This window comes from Megalops cyprinoides, chromosome 15 (genome assembly GCF_013368585.1).
Source record: "Megalops cyprinoides isolate fMegCyp1 chromosome 15, fMegCyp1.pri, whole genome shotgun sequence".
Lineage (NCBI taxonomy): Eukaryota > Metazoa > Chordata > Actinopteri > Elopiformes > Megalopidae > Megalops > Megalops cyprinoides.
The window spans coordinates 10,750,167-10,776,390 of NC_050597.1; the positions used below are offsets into that span (position 1 = coordinate 10,750,167).

The 26,224-nt window shown below is 40.8% G+C and overlaps 2 protein-coding genes across 2 annotated transcripts; one reads left to right on the plus strand and one right to left on the minus strand.

Moving 5' to 3' along the window:
* Positions 1–12: 12 nt before the first annotated feature.
* On the plus strand, positions 13–3,575 carry pno1 (partner of NOB1 homolog). Its single transcript, XM_036546553.1, has 7 exons — positions 13–303; positions 1,009–1,158; positions 1,670–1,753; positions 1,853–1,913; positions 2,441–2,558; positions 2,691–2,761; positions 2,923–3,575. Exons 1-7 carry the CDS (start codon positions 103–105, stop codon positions 2,988–2,990), a joined length of 753 nt encoding a protein of 250 aa, XP_036402446.1. The 5' UTR covers positions 13–102; the 3' UTR covers positions 2,991–3,575.
* A 90-nt stretch (positions 3,576–3,665) lies between these two features.
* On the minus strand, positions 3,666–25,469 carry LOC118789863 (calcineurin subunit B type 1). Its single transcript, XM_036546555.1, has 6 exons — positions 25,375–25,469; positions 14,809–14,848; positions 8,238–8,414; positions 6,740–6,799; positions 6,282–6,466; positions 3,666–5,599 (listed from the first exon to the last, which is right to left on the minus strand). The coding sequence occupies exons 1-6, from the start codon at positions 25,375–25,377 to the stop codon at positions 5,552–5,554; spliced, it is 513 nt and encodes a 170-aa protein (XP_036402448.1). The 5' UTR covers positions 25,378–25,469; the 3' UTR covers positions 3,666–5,551.
* Between the last annotated feature and the right edge of the window lie 755 nt (positions 25,470–26,224).

The window sequence follows — 26,224 nt, forward strand, 5'->3', positions numbered from 1 at the left end:
CCCTCTTTCAAGATGGCGACTTGCTAACTACATGTGGTCGACTTATCAGTTGTATACTGAGGGTTTTTAAAAGCTATAATACGAATTCTAGTCAGTTTTACAATGGATGGTGAAAATAATACGGAAACAAAGGCCGAAGGAAGCGCCACCATGGACTGTGAAAACAGCACTACAGCAGAATTTAAGGAAGTCAAATCGAAGAAGACTAAGAAGCGCAAGTTGGGAGAAGTAGAAATGGAATCCGACGAGACTGTGGCACACAAGAGACCTGAGTTTCCTCCAATCTCTGGGGAGAAATTGAAGGTAGTTAAAAATGCTGCAGACAAAAATCAGTTCCTGTCGAGTGTAATGTATTTTACGAATTGACGGGGTTATTTCTGTGATCTCTAGGGGAACCCAAATCGGATGGCAGCAGCGCGTGTTCTATCTAGTTAACCCTGACTGACACCTTGGTATTAACGTGTTTTGGCAAATGATAAGTTGCCATGTTATTTAATATGCCTGTGCCACATTAGTTTCCCATTGTTATTTGCACTACAAATATTGGTAGATATGTTCAGACATATCTAACACACATATTAGTGACTTCGCTATGCCAGGTCGTGTTACTGTAAGTGATGTGTATAAGTGAGAAGTACATTAATATCTGCGTAAGCTCCACTATTAACATTAGAATACGTCTACTTCTATAGTGCTACCAAAAATCGCTTGTGTCTGTCTACCATAAAGTAGTTAGATAACTTAATTGGCAGATCATAGTCACCACATCGTGCCGTTATTTATGTGTGTATCATTTCATGCTTCCTCCTTACAAACACTGTGGAAGGTGCTGTCGTCATACACGTATTTTTCTCTAAACAATAAACAGCCCAGTTCATACATAGTGCTGGCTTTGTGTTGAGGTATGGATGGTTGATGCGTTTCAAACAAAAAAAAAAAACAATTGAAGGGTTTTCAATCCTGGTTATGTTGTTGTGTACTAAAGTAGATACTCGTTTTATTTTCTAGGGAGGTTCTGATGAAATGCGGAAAATTCCTGTACCTTCTCACCGATACACACCTTTAAAAGAAAACTGGCTGAAGATTTTCACTCCCATCGTTGAGCATTTACAACTTCAAGTCAGGTTTAACCTGAAAACAAGAAATGTTGAAATTAAGGTAAGTACATAACTCTTGGTTATTCCCTAGTTAACTAGGCATATCGAATCATTCTATTATGCAAATATTTATTAAGACAATAGGCAGTTATGGTATTCTCCTGCCATCCAAGTCATGAGCTTGTGGCTCTGTAAATTCCATAGTACTCTTTCTCTGGGACAGAGACCCTGCCTTCATGCGAAAGGGTGGACGCTGTTGTAGGTAGCCTCAGATACAATCACTGTGCAATATGACTGTCGGTATACATCCCACAAAGTCCAGGGAAACTGTCTACTAATGCGTATTAAGCAGTCATTTATGTATTTTGCGGAGTAGTAACTCTTCCCAGCTACTCCATTGGAGATTCTGTGGTGGGCACACACATTGTACCAAACACTGAGGCTTTTTGCTGTTCCTGCTCACCTTGGAGAAGTATCCGACCAGTATTGCTACCTCAGTTGCATGGTAAAATTTACTAGCTGCACAGTAGGGGAAAAAAAAGCCGAAACATTTTTTCTTGTTGGAATTTCAGACATGTAAAGAAACGCAAGACATTGGCGCACTCACAAGGGCTGCAGATTTTGTGAAGGCGTTTGTGTTGGGATTTCAAGTAGAGGTCAGTATCTTGAATGGTTTTTTGGGTCAATCTACTGCCCTTTGATCAAACAGATAATGTAGTAGAATCCCATGAAATTAATTTTATCTTTGTTCATAGGATGCACTCGCTCTGATCAGATTAGATGAACTTTTTCTTGAAACATTTGATGTGACAGATGGTAAGTAATCGATGTAAACTTTATATTTAAAGATTTATTGAACAAACATTTTTTTGATGTGGCCCTAGGTTAAGTTGCAGCGTATCTTTTTCCATTCCCATATTTTTCATGACATCCAGATTGCACCCTTTGATTTAAGACTTAGTATTAAGACATGGAGCTGCTGTTGATTCATAAAAGAAAGCCATACTGTGTTTGTTTATAAATCTGCTGCTGCTTATCTTGGAATGGAAAAAAGAAAACAAGCTCCTTTTTCCACTGTTGTGGGGTTGTTTGTTCAAAGGTCAGACAATGGGTCCCTAAATTTGTAGGCTGATACATATTTTGGAGCTTGCTTTGTTATATATATATAGGCTGTACAACTAAGAAAGGAACAACTTCTGCATAGAAAATGGTGAAGGTTGTTTAAAATTAAGTGTGATTGTAATCATGTTAAGTGGGATGTGCATGGAATTTACTGTATATTCAGGTAAAAAGGTTAATATATGCAGAAGTATTCTTATTGCCTTTATTATGTTTTCCCTAAGTGAAACCCCTCAAAGGAGACCATCTTTCCAGAGCCATAGGGAGAATAGCTGGGAAAGGAGGAAAAACAAAATTCACGATTGAAAATGTGACCAGGACGAGAATTGTGCTTGCTGACACGTGAGTAGTGTTTGGTTCATTTTTTTGCTCAGATGAGGGCCTTGTAGTAATTGTGATTTAGCAACAGTGTGTGATCTTGAAGGACAGTGTTGCTCTTTTAAATGTATAGAAAGTCTGCCTCTTTTGTTTCAGGAAAGTGCACATATTGGGATCTTTCCAGAACATAAAAATGGCTAGGACTGCAATATGCAACCTAATCCTAGGTGAGAGCCCTTGTTGATTTTATATACTTTGGTCTTGATTATTCAGTGTGATTTACCATGACCTTGCTGTGATTAAAATTGGTATGTGCTGAGAACAACGTGAATTTGGACATTTCAAGAGCCACACCAGATAGAGCAATGCTTTTCTTTCTTTACCACAGGAAGTCCACCTTCAAAGGTCTACGGTAACATCAGAGCAGTGGCCAGTCGGGCAGCGGAGAGATTCTAATATCTGGAGTTTCATGGACATCCTCTTTGAGACTGAAACACATTGTATGTGTGCATTTGGCTTGGCAGAAAACTTTCTTTACAAGCCTGGTGGCATAAAGTAACAGGAATTAATGGACTTCGGACTGCATCCTCACCCTTAGTATCTTATACTGGGAATTTCCAAAAGGAAATTTTGGAATCATCTCAGTCCATGGATGGCTTTCATTAACAAATGACTTATTGATGTGGGAAAAAATACAAAGTGTATGTTAAAGCAACCAAACAATTATGGTTGTGACATGTATTGTTAGAAAGTAAATGAGCTTCAATAACAAGTTTCCAATGGTTTATTTATGTACTCATTTTCATACAGTATGAATGTTCCAATAGTTCCCACAGCACATGATGCAGCATGCAGAGAAGGAAAAAGAATTTAAACCTCAAATTTGAACCATTTTGTTTTCCCCACACAAACTAAAGAACTCAGTCCTTCATAGGGAGGGAATGGTAGCACTAAACAACTACAGCCTAGTTAACATATTACCTACACAGGAGAGAGCTGGGACTACTTTTACATCACTTCTATGCAAAAAAAAAAAAAAAATCGCAAATTATTTCCCCTTGAAGCAGAGCACATGGCAGTTGACACTGGAACAGATATGAAACTTTGCCAGAATTCAAGCAATGCGCTGATCCAGAAGATTTTAAAAAGGTTTACATGTAGTGGAGTTTCATTATCAATGATCATATGTTAACATTTACCAAAGTTTGGCAACATCCATATCATACCATGATTCTTTAAATATATTAACATTACAATTCATATGTAAACAAGAGGAACATTTTTTTTTTTTAAAAAATGGACCTACATGCACAAAGAAAAACTCCATGTCATGCAAGCATATCAAGCCCCAGGGCCTCTGGAACAGACCAAGCTGTGGACATGCAGCACTCGATTGAAAAACTGCCAGGACAGAAAGATGCTCGTGGTCTAGCATCTTCTACCAGAAACACCTGCCTGGACCGTGCAACTTGTCCAGCAAAAGCTGAACTATGCAATGAAAAGACAAAATTTCCAAACCAATGAGGCTTTTTTTTGTAAAATGTAGATTGTTTTAAATGTATTCTCCCTCCTATCCCTCTTCTCCATTATACCCCCATCTAAAACACAGAACAGAAAAAAGCTAGATATGAGAAAGGGGGCAGAAAAATTATTTCCACAGAGAACATGCTCACACTCAGTGTATTCCACTTTGAACATCTATTGCGCTAACATGTTAATGACAATTTAAGAGCAACTTTAGTTATTCGCTAAAATTAAAACTTAAAATATAGGGCACTGTAAAGTAGTAACTAGGAAGGTATACATTTAGCTTAAAGCTTTCCTCATTTGAAATAGTAAAAGGTCAAACTTACATACACTTTATGTATCCCTCTTTCACCTAATATACATACATAGGTTTAAAAAATGCTGCCTGCAGTAGTTTGTAAATTAACGCACTATAAAGATGCACTTCCCCCCTACAATCACAGAAGCCACAACTGTGGTGCATTTTTACCTTAACTAAGAATATTCAGCTGCATTAACCTGAATTGCTGTTTAAAAGGTAATAAAATACAAAATACATTAAAATGTTCCAACTTATTTTAATTGACATATTTCAGGAGTCATGAAATGTATTTTGTGTTTTGGGAATAGTTTGATGGACGCAAACCATTCACATATTCACTGGGTAACAAAGACCTGCCTTTAAAGTAAACCACAATTTTGTATGCAAAGACATGTCACCTTCTTGGCATCTATTTCTATTCTACTGTATTTCAGAAAGCAAGACAAGGAATAGATTAACTCCCCAACAATATAAACATGTATAAATAAACATACAATCTCCTTGTTACAAAAAAATCCAACAATATCTACTTTTGTGGTATACTTGATTGAAAGCTAAAATGTTCAAATCAAACCAGTTCATATTACAAAGTGTAAATAGAAAAAAACAAACTGCCATAAAACTGCCATACACTTGGAAAAGAAATTGCATCTCATCAATCGCACAGAGCTTCATATACTTCTAACCAGTTGTCTAAAACCTTAAACGATGGTAGATGATGATCGTACTTTCAACTGGTTTATTTGTATGTTCTGCTTGGCACTTCATACTCTACTTGTTTTGAAATGAAATCAAGTATCTTTAAGATGCACCTCAGCTAACTATACATTTCCCCTTTTGAAAGCTATAGATATACTTCCTTAAAAAAAAGACAAGATAAAAATAAATAAAAATTAAAATGAGGGAAAAAAAAAAACAAGCCAACCCTCTTCCCTTGCTCCACCAAACTGAGATGCTCGTTCACGAAGAATAGCTGTCCTTCAGGCTTTTAAAGTGCTACACCGAGTCATTGAGAGGATCAAAGTTCAATAACACTTAAAGGTTGGCTTCACGAGGCTCGTGTTGGAAAAAAAGTGGCTTCAAAGAGAGAATACTTCCATTGAAATACACAGAAAGCATTGCTGGACATCTTGAGCAGATCTTCAGAGATGGAGAAGAAAGCGAGTGTTGAGAGGCGCTCGGGGACCCGTCACACGTCCACCACCATCTTTTTGTGTATATCTAGGCCGCCTACAACCTGATGGAGAGAAGGGAAATACAAGCACAATGATGTACGTTTTTTTGCCATGGTCAAGCAGGTTTGCAACCAAGCCTGTTTTCCCACTGCTACTATATCTGCTTTCATGTAACACCTGGTGTGACTGCCAAAACACCATATTTGCTGCAATGCCCTACCAACTCTGCTGTTAACACTCTGATCCTGGCATGCGTCAAAACATTTACAATCACGCTTCCATTTTGGCATTCTTCTTCTCCCCTCGCTACATGTGGTTGCCATTTTTGGCATTACATTTCATCACAATTCTGTTTTCTTCACTGAAAATCCAATAATGCTGAGGACAGTTGCTAATGACCTTGGGCCTGCGTCTGTGATACCGTTCCCACAGCCTTGGCTCAGGTTCGATCAAATGTTGGAAACCCTCTCGCCAATTTATACTGCAGCCTCAGCGGGAATACAGCCGCATTTTTGCCCCTGATGAGTTCAGGAAAAAATGGTCTACTCAAAACAAGGTCTGCGTACCCTTTTCTAAAGAGTTTTGAGGAAAACGTACCTCCTCATCTTTCTGAACGTAATCCTCACTTTGAGGCAACACAATTTTGGAAAAAACATGTTTCTAACTCTCAGAGGTTTTATAAATCTGATTTTTAAATTTACTTTTATTTAGTTATATTTAAGTTAAGTGTATCTTTCATCTTACTGCACAGAATTCTTCAAAGGATATTCTCCCATCCCCATCCTTGTCTGCGTTGATAATGGTTTTGTCAACTATCTGCTGAAGCTGGGTGTCCTTAAGGTTGTTTCCCACCATCATCTTGAGGACCTGAAAGAGCTCCCCATTGGAAATATAACCATCCTTGTCCATGTCATAGATCCGGAAGGCAACTACAGAGACACACAGAGAGAAAGGAATAACCATTCATGAAGTTATTCATGAATAGTTGTGCAAGTTACATGAAAATATTCATTACGAACACTGATTATGCTTGATGTGGCTGATCTGAAAAAAATTACTTACTGAGGCAGATGCATTTCAAATAATGATGCTGCTATTAGGCTCTAGTAAGTGACATTGATTAAGGTAATACAGTCTACGCAAAGTAACAGATTCAACAACATGTAGGCTGATAGGTGCGGGGCCCACTGGATTGTACTTACAGCGCAGTTTCTGTTCCTTGTCACCTTTGACACTAAACTGTGAGACACCCTCAATAAATTCTGGAGAAAAGAAAAAAAATTACAGTTATTTTAGAGACATGGGTATCACAAAAATACAACAGGTGTACATAGTGAGCACTAAAACTAAACGTAAGGCAGAAGAATCAAATCATATTCCAGCAGGGTAGAGTGCAGTTGCTTCCCTTTCCAGCCAGCTGCTTAACTGTGATATAAATTAACTAATTAACTAACAAATTAACTAATTCGCTATTGGCATAATTGAGTAATTAATTTGACCAATCATAACAATTGTGAGAAGGTTAGTCACCGAAAGAAACTAAAGGACAAAAACCATGGCCAGGGACTATGACTGACTAGTATTACCCCTGAGCTAACGGAACAGGGCTTTGTGGTCACAGTGCTAAAATCACTACCGTACACACTACTGCCTGGCCAATTCTGTGAGCATCTCACAATCCTTACCAGGGTAAAGAACAGTGAGTAGAGACATAAGGAGTTTTGTAAGTGGCTTAATCTGTATGCTAGCTGTAAGTCTCCAGCTGTGACTTGTGGGAATACGTAGGTGACATATGGAGCAAGTTGCCGACGTAAATACACAAAGAGATAAAAAGGGGAGCTCTGGCCAGGCTTAAATTAGTGCTGCTGCATGACGGTTAAAGCCCTGGAAATCAAGGAAACGTTCCTTGGTAATACTTAAACTGAGAGGGAAAAAAAAAAAACATTTTTTTAAGTTGCAGACACTCGTTGCTCAGCATGTAAACTGACAGACAGGTGCAGTGACGTTTTATCCGGTCAATGTTTGTCCCTCACGTCACGGCAGTAACTCAAAGTAATCTGGAACTGGCCTCCACTTTAGAGACAACTCAGGCCAAAGTCCTAACCTTTTTCATTGCTTATCGAGATCTGTTTGTTAATCATGAAATGTGATTAATGATCTGGAAAAGCCATAAGATAGAGGGAAATTCCAGGACATGAGAACAACAGGCCTGTGTTTTCCCCACAAAGAACCACGACATGAAACACTCTTATAGGCCTCGATTAACAGAAATGAGCTTAAATTCAGAAATCGTTGCAAAACATTTATCCGCTTCAAGCAGGTCTTGCTTTCCTGTCTAAATCGGCATTGTTCAAATATTGTTACAGCCAATCTCAATTCTCTGCTTTCATAATCACTCTGGGGTTGCAATTACTGCAAGACCTCAATTAACACAAACAAATGGGTGACTAAATGCTTTCATTAAAAATCATTAGCACAACAGGTCAGTAAATACTTAAATACATCAGTGTGTGCATACAAATACAAACTGCATATAGGAATACATGCACATACAAAATATACTTATATTTTACATTCAATGTACACATAAATATTTGTATTTAAGAAATTAAGCTAAATGCCTACATTTTTAAGTTAGCAAGAGTGGTAACTAAACATTAGAAGGCTACAAGGACCTCAAGGGGGGAAAAAAAGTCTTACCTTTGAAGTCAACCTCCCCATTGCCATCTGTGTCAAATATATCAATAACTCGTTGTACCAGGGGGTTCTGTTGCAATTCAGGCAAAGACATGAATTCTTCCACACTCAACGAGCCTGAATTATCTAGGTCGAGTTTCTTAAATCTCTTCCCTAGCCTCTTAATCTCATCAGCATCAACTGTAATAAAGAGAGAGAGAAAGAGATGTTCAGACGGACAGATTCAGGCAGGACAACAGGAACGCCTCACCGTACAGCTCATTCCACGGCCAGCTACTCCTCCCACCTCCACTCAACAGCACAAAAACCGTCATGCAAACACAAGGAGAGAAACACAAGTTACAGCAAAGGAGAGAAGGGTCCGTTCGGCCATAAACTTACATCTGGTGTTATGGCCCTTGGCTGCCGTTTGAAAAGCACAACCCTGCCCAGATGGAAGCTTACCCTCTGCCTTGTCTGTGTTTGCCATAGTGATCCCAAGCTGCCGTTCCCCTGCACTGTACTAACGGCAAGGCTTGGAATCACATACTGAGTTACCAACTCTAAGCTCATTCACAGTCACATGACCCTGTCCTTCTGTCCCCCACACCCTCGGCAACACTAATCAGTTCCTCTGTAAGATATACCTATTAATCTTTACACAGCCGCGAAAGCAAGAGATGAGGTAGAGGGGGAGACAGAGAAACAGAGAGAGAGAGAGAGAGAGAGAGTGAGCGGGAGAGAGAGCGAGAGAGAGAGATCTGACCGAGAGCTACCGCACAGGTTCTGGAATGCTGAAATGAAATCCTGAGAGTGCAGGATACAGTAGAGTGGTCGGCTCATCCTCTCGTTGTGCGCGGTTCGAAGGTGTATGAGATAATGCTTTCACTTGATGACTAATCAGAAAAAAAGGACCAATGATTAAGTGCGTGGTGGACAAGTAGCACATGGTTGTTGCTGGGGGCATTCAGCGCAGATCTCTGGGTATTTTTACGAACGGGAGAAATGTATTATGATTGCATAATATCTTTTTGTACGTGTAAAAATTGATTTTGTTTGACAGAGCGAATGTATGCAAATACAGAAACACGTACTCCATGCATTAAATGTACATCTCTGTTAACAGAAGTAAAATGTATTTATCTACATTGAAGCTTTGCCGAGAAATATCTTTGTATACAGTATTACTCCTCCAGGGTAATTAAGACTTAATACTACAGAAGAAAAAACAGTATTGCTATCCCATTCGAAATAATGCAATATGCAATGCTGTAACTTGAGCACTGAATAAAAATGTTAAAACTGTATGCTTGGTAATTAATGTACAGATTCTCTTGTATGGCAAGAGTTAAAGACGTATTTGGTGCAATTCAAACAAATAATCCCTAATAAACTAAAGATGTTAAACTAAGATCTGTTGGTAATGCCAGCAAACAAAAATGACCAAGGTTCAACCTGTCCTTAAGCAGTCCTAAAAAATTGTTTCTAATGCCTGAGGCAACTGTCCCTTGGGTTATAATTAAGAAGATGCTGCATTCATAGTAACATGTTATAATATATACATTAGGCTACCAAATGCTTTCTAACTACCAGCAGTCTTGCCCAGATGTCAACTGTCATAACCAAGTTACACCACTAGATGTGCCACTGCACAAATACAGGCAGTAAGGTGATGGAGTAAACGCCCTCATGTAACCTAAAAAAAAAACATCTTGGGTATATTCAAAACTGGCATTCATTATCTTACATATGTGTGAGCACACACACTAGTAAGCATGCAAAGAGCCAGGCATGTTCATAAGCAATTGTCATTGGCAACTTCATGTTTTGTAATATTGTAAACAAAACACTTCCTTCTGAAAATGACTTCCTGCCAGGGCGTCGATGACATCATTTTCGCTGACTGGAACATGGCACTACAGACATGAGACCAATCAAGGTACTCCCATGAAGGGAACTGGGGATCATGTATACTGGAATCTGGATATACTACCTTTTTGCTTAATTAAAAGATATTTCCTCACCTTCCTCTCATCTACACTGTTTAAAAGACAGCTGATACTACACAGGTGAGGATAACAAACTAATCTCAGCATGTTTACTTTAACTGCAAAACAGGAAGGTGAAGGAGATAAAAAGATATGGCTTGCAGGTGAGTGATAATTACTGCCTTCATACACACATAATGTATGTCAAACTACTTCATAATGCAACTACCAAAAAAGGCACTGTGCTCCGAAGCAAGCCAGTCCACATCCCTAAGTGCAACATGACCTTATCTCACTTAGCCTGAACTGAGACCGAGACTAGCTGGAAAGATGTGGCATCCATGTTTTGTGGACCGAACCGCTTCGTATGTATAGTGCTCAGCACCTATTGGACTGCCATACATTTCATGAATTTTCACTGGCCGAATGCCAGTTCTATTCCTACAACGTACAGAGAGTGCAAGAGAAAAAAGTATTAATAGCATCATGATCTGGAGAATACCCCTCAATCCTCTCCCCTGCCCCAAGAGGAAATCCTAGCAACAGGAAAAACCCAGCTAACAGACTGCTTACTTTGGGAAGCTGCAGGCAGCAAGAGATGATTTCGAAGACTGCCCGGTCATTAAACAAGACATATCAAGCAGGTTTCATACTGCAAGTAGAAGAGGACTGTGTGTTTGAAATCACCAGCATAGTCAACACATTACTTCTGGAATCATTTGGGTAGGTTAAGTGCTGGTTATCTGTCTGAACCATATTCCAAACAGTTGCAGCTTTGTGAAGAGAGGGAAGCTGCTTTGTGTTACTGATGAGACTGAACTGAACATGAAATGAATTCAACATGACATCACTAATGACTTTGATCAGTACTGTGCTTATTTTTAAAATGTAGATAAATCCAGTTACACTTTAACTAGTACTAGTGCTACTACTACACACAAAGGGGGGGCCTGCATTAAATAATAGGCAAGTCATTGATGATACTGATTTGCCTCTCTAGAGAGTGAGAATGAATACGTACTGTGTTTCACACAGAAGTATAACAGGAAGAGTGTCACACAGTGGCTTGGATTAAAAGTGGAGTTTGGTTAACCAAATATTCTGTTTTGGGTGGCAAAAAAATTGTATGCAAAATTCTTTTAAATGAGCATTCCTATTTTAGGAATGAATTCATTTGACTGTGGGGAAAAGACATCAACTGCAAAAGTAACAATTTAACAAACAATTAACGACATATATGGTACTGTGTTTGAGGTGGGTGGGTGCACTGAACATACTTTCCTGACTGAACAGATTGTTGAAGCAGATTACAGGAAATATGCTAAGCGCACTGCCATTTCTGTGAGGGGTTTTGCGAATGCACCTCTCACTGTAATGGCGTCCCATAATTTACTGCCGCAGAAACACAACACCTCCTACATGGGGCTCAATCATGCTGGTTCACTCAAAGCCACTCCACACAGAGGTGTGGTGAAAACGCCCTGGGAAATGGATTTCAGATGCACTACAAGCACAGTGGATTCCACCACTTTTTCTTGTCATTCATGCTGCAGTGTACATACAGGAAGGAGCACTGAAGTGTGTGTTACACATGCTGCTTTGCATGTGTAGGTGTGTGTATGCACATACACACATGCGTGTGAGTGTGTGTGAGAGGGATAGAGAGAGAGAGAGACAGAGAGTGTGTCAGTGCGTGGGTGGCAGCTGTATCCTGGTGCTTGTTTAAAGCCCTTGTGAAATTCGCATCAGCAGCTCACAGCATGCACCGAAGGCTGGCAAAAAGAGATGGGGAATCGGGGGATTCCGTGGGCTATGAGCTGTGTACTGTTGACTCAGCCTCCAAAAACACGAAACGGTGGGATAAGATACAATATGAATTCTAAAATTCATGATAACCTCTTAGGGGACTCCATTAATACCACTTCAAATAGTGGTTAAAATGTCAGGATTAGCAGGTGGGTAACAGTTTAGGTTTTTTTTTTTTTTATCCCTGCCCTAATTCCAGTTTCACATTAGCCAGAGGTAGAGCTCTTGGCAGAACACTTCAAATGGTCAATGCATTTTACATTGCGTAGCTGCAGGATTCGGAGTGTTATGACACCTGAGTACAGTTAGAAGTCTAAGTGTTTATCTGTTTTATATTGGTACACAGCAACAGTAAATCAAGTGCTGAGTTTGTTGCATTACACAGCCACAGGGATCTGAGCTGCACATTTGTTGTATGGCTATAGAGCCCCCATGTGTTGAACTGCTTAAATTACATACCTATACACAGCTGTCGGGGTCTGAGCGTTGCGCTGTTTAAAGCTGCACACCTCCGCAGGGGACTGAGAACTGAGTTTATACCAGCACACAACTGCAGGAGTCACTTCAACTGTCTTCTTCCAGAAGCTCTGGTGTAATGGGAGTTCTGGCTGCAACCTTGGCGTATGGCATATGGCTTAAGGCTGTCAGTGTGACTTGCTAGAAGTGAGGGGGTCATGGTGAAGCACTTGTTTATTTTTGCCCTCTGCATAAATGCAGGTGTATGACCCAGAAATGACGGGAGGTGTGTGCTGGGTGTTGACCAAATAAACAATCAATCAACGCCTGCTAATGGAACTAGGGCTGTAATTTCAGCTTGTGTGCCAAAGCCTGACTCTGAAACGTCTGAAAGGATCCTGGCTGTGAAGCACTGGATCTGATACCATAGCATGGCAGTCAAAACCTGTATCCAAAATGGATTTGACACGAAAGTGGCCGAAAAATGTCCATCTGCACAGAAATTTGAGGGACTGTGTTTCAGAGTAGCACCAGACTTCAATAAGAGGGACAGGTAGGGAGAACCTAAGAGACTGTGCTTCCAGAAGACTGATAAGTGATAAGTGATGCAATAAATCACACAGCAATGTCCCAGGCGTTCCCCCATGGGAGACGCAAAGCCTCACAGCTCATTAGGAGGTGCAGGAGTTTCTGCTGGACTTGGCACTCTCACTTCTCATACAATTTATGGTCCAACCTGCTGAACACTAATATCCACTGGAAGGAATAGCACTGCTGGGCCCGACTTCATCCTGAAACACCGACTTTCCTCAGAACAGGACTGGGCAGGACAGGGCAACAAACTGATGACAGAATATCACTACTAAAAATAAACAAGACCCCCCCACCAGCCCTGGAGCTGACCTTTATAAGACGAGGGGGGAATTTTTAGCCTCTGTGGTGAGGTGAACTCCTTCCCGTCTCTGCTAGAGCGGTGAAGAGTGGTTCACACTGCTGTACCAGGGACTGCAGCATGGGAGAACAGACGGCATACGTGTGGGCTGCGTCTGCCTTTATCTCAATGCTGCTATTCTGCCAGCTGTTTCACCTCTCTTTGAGACTCTAGCGCCATGGGAGGGTTTCACATGAAGGTCTGTGTAAACCCCAGCAGAAACCCACTTTCAGTGTAACCTACTCTCAACATTGCAGGGATCGACTTTCCAACACTGCAACATCACAGACATACAACCTAATGTAAACCACATTGTACGTATGGACAAGACCGAGAAAGGAGCCACTTTCTGAAATGAATCTGTGCTTAGCTTTTTTTAAAGTCCTCAGGTCACTGCCATTCCATATTACACAACACTATGCACAGGAGGCAATGGAAGGTATCGGTACTTGAGCTGTAGGTCGGACTGAGTTGAATCTTCACAGAGCGCTGAAGACAAGGAGGAGAAAAAAGAAAAAAAGAGGAAAAAAAGAAGACCTAAAAATGAAGAGACTTAGAAAGAAATTTTAAGAATGGTTGCCAAGTGAGTAACAGCCTCACGCTTTGAGGTCTTGATCTGATCATGTGCGTGTCTGGGGGGGGGTTTATAGGAAAGTTAGGCAGTGCATCTAACCTGACAGAACCAAGCTTGGGACTCCAAGTGCCATGCTTTTAAGAAACCGTAATGGGATAATTCAGTGCCGCAGCTGGGACAGCCCACGCTCACCCCATTCCCTAAACGTAAAGGGCAGGCAACTGGATACAGCACGAATCCAGTGGCGTGCATCGGAGGAAAACGTTGAGTCACGCGAGGGGGGTCTGTAGAGGTGCAGGCACGCAGAGCGGATCACATTCAAGGGTATCAACCGAGTGCAGCCAAAAAGTATAAATTATTAACGAGTCACTGTGATGCACACACCGTCTTAAGGCTGTACTAATTAGCGAGCTAGCTGCCAATATGCAAGGCAAAAAAAAAGAAAAACTTACAGGCAGTGAACAACATGAAGCCTTATCTTTGAGCTGTATCTGTGCTGACCATGCACTCACATTCGAAATATGCAAACTGACTGAAATACTGAGTTTTCACTTTTGAGTCAAAGGTTTTATGTAACATTAAGGATGTCATTAATGTTAACAGCTTGAATGTTTGTGTTATGGCCGAGGTTTTGGTGTCCTGAATATTATTCCATAAAAGAACTAAACTTATGTCAGCAACACTTCAATCTGAATAGAGGTTGAGTCAAACAATCATTCATGCAGATTGCAGCGCTATACACACATTACACGGCATCCAAATTCTTCAGCTTTAACATATGGTATTTACAGTAGCATATGGCATAATTTCAATCATGGAGGCGTGAATCCAAATACTTACAGTGGGAGCACATTTCCAAGGGATAACTTGCTTCATTTCCCTGCAGAGGAGAGAAAGAAAAAATATCCATGTCAGTCCTCTCTCTGTACAGGAAAATACAGACTTTTCCAATAAGCAATTACTAGACAGAGTACTAACATTGTGTTTCAAGTTGTAAGTAAACACAAAATAGGGATATCACTTAGAGAATGAATCCAGAAGTACTGATCAAAGATGTGATAGGATTGTCGTCTGTAACATTAACAGATTGAGACAACAGTGTGCTCCATTGTACGCAAGAGGTTTCCTTTTGGCTCCATGACCCACTAATGAAATTTAGTGTGAATCTGCACAATTGGAGAATTCAGGAGCAAATCTCTTGAGAGGACTTAGCAGTCCTTTTCAGTCACACGCCTTTGCATCCGGTGTCACAAGATTGTTATAAACAGGGACATCAGGCCTTCGTCCACAGGGCCTCAGAGATCCCGCTTAGTTATCTTCTTATCTTCTGCTGCAGAACACATGCTGAATTCATTCCCCTGCCACTAAGGTCCCAGGAGCACGCTTCTAAATTTTAATGCAAGTTAATTATGTACAAGAATCAACAAAATGTACAGGAATCAGGGCACCGTTCTGCCAGTGCTGGAAACTGGGCCAGTGTTCACTGCCTCTCTGAAGTGCTGCAGGACTGAGGGTACTTGGAACAGAAAGCCAACAGAAAGCTACAGAACCCTGACAAAGGAGAGGCTGCTTGGCGCACACTGAAGAGAAGCCTACAATGTAAACTTAATGGAAATACGCAGACAGAAATTGAGCACCATAATAGACATAATCAGCCCACACCCACCATCTCCCCCTGACACACACATACAATGTCCCACTCCTGACCCTCTCCTGCGACATGAAGATCTGTCCAACCCCTGCAACTCAGCCCTCCGCATCTACTGTAATAAACTGCCATTGGTATGGTATGAATGAACAGAGGCCAATTAAAAATGTCTAATATTCAAATTCCTGTAGTCACACATGGAACACAGCTTATCCTACAGCACTAGAAGGCCATGGCGGGCAGCTCTGAGAATACTGGCTAGCTCTTACCATGTTCTTCTTCTAACTATGAGACAACTGTCATTCGCAGCTCAGTGATAGGACCCAACATCCTCCAGACAACACCTGAACACAACAGCCAGGGTAGTCAGTAGGTTTACGAATAGAAGACAAGGGACTTGCCACAGTCAATCTGCATGCTAAACCTTCTTCTACAGAGAGAGTGACGTTTCATTCTAATTTACAAAAACGTGTGCTCTAAAATTCATGAGCTCTACAGCCAAAACACAATGGAGTTCATATTCTTTTGGTAATCAGGGACACTATTGGGCAGACAAACCCCAGGCAGACACTGATGGTCGGCCTGTCATTATGCTGAAGAGCACAGCTGTGACAAAGCTCCACTCGTTCCAGTGACAGACCTTCATTTGCATGTCACATAAAGGCCCCAGTCTGCATGCATCCCATTAGTCAGAAATAATGTAATAATTCTTTCGGTTTTCTTTTCATGGCACAGTTACAGGAAGTACGTTGGTTGTACAAAGCTGTGCAGACATACAGCCTGTTTAAAAATCCTTCAATGAGTTTTCTGGGGAACTGGCAAACAGAGCAGGCCTATGCTAGCCTGTTTCATACACTCAAACATGTCACTACCGGATTCTGATCTTCCTCAGTCTGTCATCTAGGCCGTAAAGGGAGTCTCCCCTCCCTATCCTCAGTACTCCGTGATTTATCGCTCAGATTCATATCAACCTGACCTACAGCACAAACACACATTCCAACCATAACCTCCCAGGCATGTTGTGATGTAAAATGAAATGGCACTGTTCCGACGCCTCTGACCTGGTAATGTATGTATGTATCCATATACATATACATATACATATACATATACATATACATATACATATACATACAACATGTATTTTTTCCTGGAAAAACCCCTGAAAATGAGCCCCATGAAAAGTGTTTAGAATCTATCAAACACACACTAATTCAATAACCCTTACCAGGCTGATCTGCTTCCGCTCGGTATATCCATCCTACTTTGGCTGGGTTACACCTTCTCGCAGAACTACCCTTGTTGGCTTTTAAACAATACTGCTTTTCAAATACAAACAGGATGCACAGGGAAACCAAAAAAGAAGTCCGGACAGAGCCCAGTCGAGTAAACCAAATATTCAACAAAAACTTTCTAAACAGTCTGCAGTTGTAAATGTTAACTTATTCAAGGTTATTAATGAGCGCCAGGGAGAGGACAGGGAGAGCACAGTTGTGTGACAGGGCAGGAAGTGACAGCGTCTCGCAGCACCTCTGAATAAATTTCCGAGGAAAGTGAAGGACTTCCAGCCTGTGCGACAGAGGCTTTTTGTTTCCGCGGCAGTGTGGCTGAAGGCTTGCTTTGCTTCGAGACCGAGAAATGCGGATCGCGTACGCTCTGTGACAGCCGTTTGCGTCAGATGACCACAAAGGGTCCTTGGGTTTCCGGCCTCAGTGCTCTGCAGCGTGGGTCTAGTGAGGAGGGGGAATGTCTGTGCCCGTGCCAGAAGCCCTCCCCACGCCGCTCCCTCTGGCCTTCCATTATAAACAGAGAGAGCCAGGCGAGTGCGGAACACCCAGCACGGGGTTTCCCTCCAAGGAAATCCTGCCTTTGAGATTGCCATCCCAAAACTGCTTACTGGACAGATTTTGGGTGTGCGGAGGAGAGCCGACAAGATCGCCCGGACAGAGCGCGGATACATGACACAGGGCATAACGCAGTGTGCACATTGTTCTAAAATCACATTTGTAAAAGAAAAAAAAAACTGTTTTCTGTAAGATACAGGGTATTTCTGGAGATCTATGTTCTTCTGAAGGCTACTACAGCGTACAATTGATTCCTGTTTGGTTTCAAACTAGCCAGTGCCACGCAAACCCATGTATCATTTGTTAATGTTCCCAACAACTGACTCTTCATTGTAATAACACAAAATTGTAGTATTGCAATACAAAACATATCAATCGAATTGTCATGCAAATGATCTTTGGAGTTCTTGTATGTTTACAGAATGGCACACAACAGAGAAATGGCACACAACAGAGAAACATGACTAGACCAGAAACACCTTTGTTTTTGAATACTTTAAATCCTGTATCAGAGAAGAGCAAAGGTCAAAGTCTCTGCATGACATGTCCTTGAATGACAGGAAAAGGCACGAGATCAGAGGTGAGGTTATCCCTGCAAATGGGATCACACTTAACAAGCAAACCTTGTTTGTTGTGTGGGATACCTAATAATGTTCATCTGTAAATTTAATTCAGTGTGTAAACCTAACAAGCTGAATTCCCCCATCAATTCATGTTTCCAGGACTAATTAAACAAAACAAATTCAACCAAAAACTCTCTCGCATTATTTAACCATTTACTTCTATGGTGAGATGCTCTTACATAGGGAAAGTCTCAACCCCTTTCTTAGGTCGAGAGTCTCCCACTCATTTGGCTTTAAATAAACTGCTGAGCTTATTAAAAGAGTCCTATCAGAAATTATGTAACCAATGCTGCATCCACGAGGAGGTGGCATTTTGACTACAGTTGACCTTCTTGGTTTACTAAAAAAAAAAAAGAAAGCATTTTCCAGATTAGGTAACATTTGATGCTGAAGTGTTGATGGTGTCATGTCAGTTCAGCTAAAAATCTGAGGGTTGATTGTGACAAACTGGCCATTTGAGGTTTATCAGCCTTCCAGTGAAGTCAGAGCAGCAGTAATGGCAGCAGAACATAGCAGATAATTACCAGTGCCTTGCCAAGTTTAACAGCCTGTGTTAAGGCAACAAATGTGTGGAAAAGTCTTGCTGCCACGTGTCGGATATGGATCTGTTAGGGTTCTGATCAGCCTACATGGTTTAACTCCTTGAGAGACATTTGGCATTACCTTCTGATGTATTCTGCTTTAAGGACAGTAGTAATCAGGAGGTTGAGGAGGATTAGCCTTGAGCAGACTAGCATGTAACTCACTGCTCTAAAGATGTCATGTGTGTGTTTTCATTTTACTGTTGAATTGTCCCGTTTCTTCCTAAACATAGTAACAGCTCAAATAAAACAGAAGCCCTTATTCTTGCCAGATAAGAAGCGTATGACCTGTATCAATATATCGCTGTGGATCTGCGCTATTGCTGGATGCTAGTTTAACTTTAGGCCTCATAGATTACGAATTAAGGCAAAGGGGATTGAGGGTTTAGGATTACTCTGCAAATAAGTAAGGTCAGGTCAGCTACATTGCAACCATCCCATAGGTGTCTCATACTGGCCCACCCATTAAAAAGCATGACAGCTAGATTTGCATTTGTTTTAAGACACAGAAAATGGTTCCTTTATGCACGGTAATAGGCTGAAGGGGTAACTATGGGACCAGATGCATTCGGCTGTGTTCACAATGCAATAATGCGCAACAACACACATAAATCACTGGAGAGGATGAGCAAATGGGCTGGTAGCATGGGAGGTGAAGCGTTCTGTGCTGCCCATAAATAATGCATCCTTCATTAAAAATCATTTTGGCTGCTTTGCAGAAACCATGTCTTGCACAGTTTTGACAGTGACTGTGTTAGTTACAGCTGCTTCAGTTGGTAATACTGTGACCAGAAAAAATTTAAATGTTTCTCAACACATTATATAAATGGACACAAGGTGAGTGCATAAAACTAAAATAATCGTTCAGACTTGGCAGATTAATTTTTTCAAGGATGGGTATTTTCTATTTTCCATTCCTGACAGCTTCCTCCAAGCCTCAAAGGTTTATACAGTTTTTTTTTCCCCTTTCCCCTCAGTGGGTGACTTCATGAAATCAAACATAGCACCAGTTTGTAACAAGTATGGAGCATTTCATGAGTGAAAACAGCACAGTTAAATTAAGATGAAACTCTCATCAATGAGGCTCCTAAGTGGTTCAGTCAGTTAAGGAACCTGTCGTAAGCACGGACTCCAGCCAGGTTCATGCCCAGCTGTGTCATCTGGTGAGAATGACCAATTGGCTTTGTTCCACTGGCGGGTTCGTTGGCAGCACTCGTCTCGGTGCTGTCAGGCACCCTGCAACATGTCAGGCACAAATGAGCTACTCTGAGAATGTCAGTGCACCTATCCTCCAAATGCTGTTTGCTTCATTACGGTGCACTGAGGATTTCATTCGCTACCCCTAGCACTCCTACATGAGTGCTGAGGTTGCTGCAGTGTGACGAACCAATATGAAACTGGCAACTTGAAAAAAAAGGGGGGGAGGGAGAAAAATATTATTAAAAATACAAAATACAAGAATATAGAATATTCAGCAAGTGTGGACATGCAGGTATGTGTAAAAATCTAAAAGAAAAAAAGTAATGCATTCTCTCCAGTTCCACAGGAAACTGAACAGATGTCAATGACTGTCAAAAGGTTCACTCAACACATCCTGTAACTGTATTGAAAGCCGGTTTCAAGTATTGTTGATACCCGTTAAGTTTACAATACAACACTGCAATAGGACTTTTAATTCTCTGTACAATCTTTCACCATCACAGATCTGTGACCACTATTTGCTGTCTCTGACCATCACATCTGAACTACATAAGGAGCCTCTGAAAGGTCTAACATCAAGAACATTTTTTATGCTGCAATTGTAACATCATGGCACTGTAATAGCATCAGCTGTGCTATTAAAATGCTTTCAATTTTTCAAGGAAAAAAATGTGAGAGCTTTGTTTTCATTCAGTATTTCTGCAGATCTAATGTAATAGGATCTTACCATGAATATTATTTTATGCTGAAAGCAATTGCTTCCAAATGCGTGCATTTCAACAAATGGGTTTGATAGGACAGAGGGATAGGTTTCTTTGCAAATGGCAAGGGAAGCATACACTGGCAGGTTCTCTTGCGCAACATCCAAAGAAATACTCTGTAATACGTAATGGTGCTGCACTTGTTCCAGACCCATTAATGGAAAAAAATCGGTAGTTTTCATACTTTTGGATGATTACTCCAAAAAAGGAAATGTCTGAAGTACTGTAATTGGAGAACAATTCTGAATCATTCTTTGCTTTGAATCGCATGTATTACTTGAAAGGAACAAAGAAGTCCCCACCACCAACCCCAAATGAGTTGATGTGTCACAGAAACAGTGAGCCAAATATGGGGAGCTGTAGAGAGGTACAAGCAGCAGGCTCTCGTTCAGAGCTATCGAGTGCCTCAGCAATTAATGGAATGCTTCTCAAGCAGGATAACTGACTCACTGTAATTAGTGATATCTGATGATCTGGTGTAGCAAGACAATGAACAAGGAGGCCCTCAATGCTTCTCCAAGTGAGCAGTTCTCTCTAACCCAGTATCATCACAACAAACTTCAAATAATCCTCACAACATGTGATTAGAAATCCAATCATATTTCAACTTATTTATAAGAACCCATCTAGTATGAAAGCATACATTTATCTGAAAGGAACGGGGACCACCAATATACTGAGGCAGCAGAACAGACAGCAGGTGTACTTCATGATTAAATATATGGAGTCAACATATATATTGTGAGATACTGCCAGTAACGACAAGACTACACGAATTACATTTATCAAATTTACCCTTTTAAACTGAGCAATAAATGTACATAAACCATTAGTTGTTTGATATTTGATATCAGAAAGTTTAAAAATGCATCAAATAAAAAATATATAAGGCAGCTCTGTATATCAAAAGCTCCTGTTTGTCCTGTAAGAACAGTAAGCATTACCAAAGCATGTTCAGTTATGCGCACACCCTAACAGGTGTAACTTAAGGGATCCTGTAACCGGAGCATCCGTGATAATGTTCAGCCACTGCTCTTGGAGTCTGATGTCAGACCATCGTGTCAGACGGAGATCACTGCCTGTGGGATGCTTCTTATGTGTACACACAGGGTAGCGTCCCTCCTACCACATGCACGACTTCTGTCTCCCATACAGATTAACGTGTTGGTAAAGTCGGAGGTGTTGCTGACTGGTTAGAGCTTCGGTGTTAAATGAAGTTGGGTGAGGGAATTAAACCCTGGTGAAACAGCTCTTCATTGTGGACCAAGGTGCAACACTTAAGCAAAAAGACCAACAGTTGAAACTCAGTCTATAGAAACGAGGGCCAACTGGTCTGGAAAGTCATGTACTATACTTCTAAACTTAGAGCCCATTCTGCCCACGACTTATACTGCCAAATAGCACAGTACATGTTTTAGTTGTGATGTCCTGTATAATCAGGTATTTTTCCAGCCATTACCATCACATATTTTGTAAGAATGTCTTTGGATCTGTGGGCCTCTGGTGCGAAGGGAGGGGGTGTTATCACTATGAGGTAGCTGGTCTGTGTCCGACACATAGATTTTGTTGACCAAATGCACCTGCAATACCTTCTTCCATCTGCTCATTAGTTCACACTTAAAGTATGATCTGACATGTCAAAGTTACATTCAGTAATGCTACACTGCTTTTAATTATAAAAGTTACATTTTGATTCCAGGCATTAACTTTCCTCGTATGAGTTGCTCCTTGAAAAAGCAAACTGCAAAACTTGAGAGGATTACATGCAAATATGAAAATAATTAGAACCTCAGCAGGCGGAGCGGGCAGGGTAATCCTCTTAAAGCTTTACTCTTATTTCACTCATATATCCACATGTTCTCTGATATAATACTGGATTCTCCAGAAAGACCAGGGAATAAATAACCATCGCATGCCATGTACAGGACACATATTCAATCAACACGGAGTCAAGAACTGCGTTATGTCTCTGATTCCACAAAGATACATGTCAATGTGCATGTGAAAGGCTGCTATACCAAAGGTCCCACTGAACAGATGGCGAAGACCATAATACACTGATAACGGTCTGCAGTAACAACCGCTTCACAAACATGCCTGAAATATTAATGTTTCTTTCTGGGTTACTTCCTTCTACTGCTCTTAGCTTACCACTGAGGTTGAAGAAAAGACATAGGCCTTCTCAAGTATTAACATGAATGTTCTTCAGTCAGATTAGAAGGGTCCAAGCTAGTTAGGTAATGGCATATGTGGAATGCGCATATTCCTGGTTGTTCAAGCCAAGACATCATGCATACTGCAATAACTAAATTATTCAGGAAAAAAATATTTGACAGTATCTGTACACCAAAATGCTTTAAAATTAATCAATGAGTTAATTACTTAGCATCTTAATGAAATTCTATCACATCTGGCAGGCTTTTTCTCTTGATGGAAGTTGCATAACAAATGGGTCATCATGCCTTCAAACAAAACAGTCTGTAGATTATGTTTTAGTATTGATTGAATTTAATTGCTGAAATATGTCTGTCAAAGACATCAATTTGCTTAAGTTAATACTACCACAATTTGCATTGAGCAGAGTGTTAGCGGACTCCTTCCTTATGGGTCCTGTTATCCTGGCGTACCTCATATCCACAACATCTATGTTAATTGCTACACTCTGTCTGGAGCAAAGGTGGGATGTTTTGACTTAACATAAATCTTCAATGCGACCAAATCACCGGTTCATCATCGATTACACATTTAATGTTTAGAGTATCATTACCAAAAAGCAGCAGGGGGTAAAAAGTGAGTATTTATAAGATTTTTTTTCACCGCTGCACTTGCGTTTAAAGAAACTGACTCGGGTCGTGATAATACTAAAACGAGGAGCGCTTGCGTAAACCCACAAGCTCCTCAATCAATGCGGCCTCTTACGATTCCCCTGTCTTCACTGGGGTAAATAATCCTACCCCAAAACACATATAAACCAACACTACTTCCAAATAGGGTGTCTTATTAGGAGTAGTTAAAGATACACCCAGTGTTACTACAACAGTGAGCTCAAAGTACTAAAAACCTGACCTTACACATATGATTGGGCACACCACTAATTTGAGGATATAGAAAAAGAAAAGGAGTGGAGAGCAGTGCTACCATACATCTTCACATCAACTCAAAGCTGAAGAAAATAAAAGTCTAATGCTAAAGGAGCGACTGAATCTTCTGAAGTGATACAATCATCAGGCACCGCATTTTGCCACAAGGTGTGCACAGTCGTTTTCGATACTAAAATCACATAATCTTCCCGGTGTGTGACACTTCTGATTAAAGAACGAACGACACCCCCAACACCAACACACACACACATATACATATACAGCCACGTACATCACTATGAACGCTCCGCGACAATCTTATGATACACGGGCCTATGTTAAATGAACTGTCTGGCAACGAGCATAAATCGCCTAGTTAACCAACAATCAATATGCTTTAGGACACAACTAGTTTTAATATACTTTGCTAGTTGCGCAAAAACGTTTTAATTTTTGGATCGCAGAAAAACAGCACTATTCGATAGTTATTTAATCGTAGTCTAACAATAATGCTGAGCGGTCCGGCAAACATAAATTTGACGCGACAAAATTATACGGTTATCTTTCGTTAACTAGGTAATTAGCTGAAGACTAGATACAATACTAAATGCACACTCATTTCACCGGTTGCTAGTGCTGGAGAGGGTGACACTATTCCACGCTTCAACACAATCTGTCGTTAGCTGTACCTGCCGAAAGTGATCATAATTAACTAATCAGGAAAATACATTAAAAGCAATCAAAGTTTCGCTGTTTTCAAAAGCAACAAATCATCAGCGATCACTTTTTCGCCTCCAAAGACCGCAGATGGCTAGCTAGCTAACATCGCTGAATACGCCATCGCCCTCGATGTTGTGCCATTTTACTATTTTTAGTAGCTAAAGAGCTAGCTAGCTAATCATTCGTCTATTCCAAGCTAGCTAACATTAGCTAGTCTATGCAATTAGCTACTATGCAATGGTGCACAAGGAGCATGTCTTGCTAACAAGCTAGCTAACTTAATGTTGGCTATTATTATTTTTTTGTTTTAGTATATTTTTCATGTATATACCAGCATGCTACTCAAGTAGGTAGCCGTCATGTAATGTCTTCTTTAAACAGGTTTCTGCCAACAAACACTACCTAAGTTAGCACATACCGAAATTAAACCTTTTAACCTGTGGATGAATTTTCAGATCGCCCCATTACAAAACAGGAGCGAAACGTGCATACGTTTAGCTTCCTAGTATTCTTACTAGCTAACTCATGCATCAAGACAGCTAGCTAGCGACTCGACTGGCTCGAAAAGGTGTCCGATGTTCAACCCAGATATTCACACTATGGGCCACACTCGTGTAGCCAACGTCTACAGCTATAACTACAGTCACGAAGATAATTTCCTTGTCATTTTCTGTCTTCTTGTCTCCAGTTGCGTGGTTTCGTTTTGACAACTCACACTTCGCTTCCTAACCACGCACGCTATAGGCTAGCCAGTTAGCTTACATTTGGTTATTAGCTGGCTATCTAACGTTAGGTAGCTAGCCTGTGGGTGCGTGGTTATGAACATATTTGCTTAGCTAGCTAACGTTAGCTAAATAAAGGCGTATCCACTGTCCAGAGCTACCCAGCTCGCTAGTAAACTGGCTAACGTTAGCTACCTAGACGGCTAAAAACAACAGTCGATCCTTACCATTTTGAGGGTCGGATATTGAAACGCTTCTCCCGGATATAGGAATGGATTTGCAAGAAGGGAACTTGTGAGGACGTAAATCAGATATACTAAAACACTATTTTACGCTGTTTTCTTGCAAGCAGATAGTCTTATTATTTGGAGTCGCGTTTGATTTGCTCGCTCTCTGTCCTTCTGCTGATGACGGTTTTTACTGCAGTGGCTCCGACGGACCTGCAGGGAGGGAGGAGAAGCGGAGGTGGTGTTGTGTTGGTGTAAGGAGGAGGAAGGAGGAGGTGCAACAGCACAGTGCATCCGGGTACTTCCTTTATGCTACCCTATAGTCTCTCCAGTGCAACGAACAATTTGCATAGGCAGTCCCCAAAGTGACAACTGTAGTCGTTTGTAAATAAAATACTGTATTTTAGAATGTGTCTACTTATACTGAAGTGGGACGATGGAGTAAATCCAATTTAACAGACTTTTTTTTAACGCATTGAAGTTCTTTTAAGCGTGGTTACGACGGTCCCTTTGCTCTTTTGACAAAATACCTTAACGTTACAAATGTTACTGCGCTGAAGCAGGCTTTCTCGCTAAATTGCTGAAATATGACTATTCGGCTACGTTTTTGTGGACACCATTTGTAACGTGAATGCATTTGAGTATTTCATGTTCAACTCATGGCTGAACAAGCGGTGATTGCAGTATCCTCGTGTATATATGTATTTTGTCAATGCATTGCCAGTAAATTATTCTCAAACTCACCACATCAACTTATTTGTAATTCATAGAGGGTATTGTTATTGCTATTGTAGCTGTTGTAGAAGTAAAAAAAAAAAACAACTTTCTTGGACCCGGCAGTTATAATATG

Bases quoted from the DNA above. Each gene is read 5' to 3' on its own strand.
- pno1 (XM_036546553.1), top strand. From the start codon at position 103: ATGGATGGTGAAAATAATACGGAAACAAAGGCCGAAGGAAGCGCCACC. The intron at 304-1,008 runs GTAGTTAAAAAT...TTTATTTTCTAG, and splicing joins TCTCTGGGGAGAAATTGAAG to GGAGGTTCTGATGAAATGCG. The intron at 2,762-2,922 runs GTGAGAGCCCTT...TCTTTACCACAG, and splicing joins AATATGCAACCTAATCCTAG to GAAGTCCACCTTCAAAGGTC.
- LOC118789863 (XM_036546555.1), bottom strand. The intron at 6,800-8,237 runs GTAAGACTTTTT...TCTTTTCTCCAG, and splicing joins TGGGGAGGTTGACTTCAAAG to AATTTATTGAGGGTGTCTCA. The intron at 6,467-6,739 runs GTAAGTACAATC...GTGTCTCTGTAG, and splicing joins CAAGGAACAGAAACTGCGCT to TTGCCTTCCGGATCTATGAC.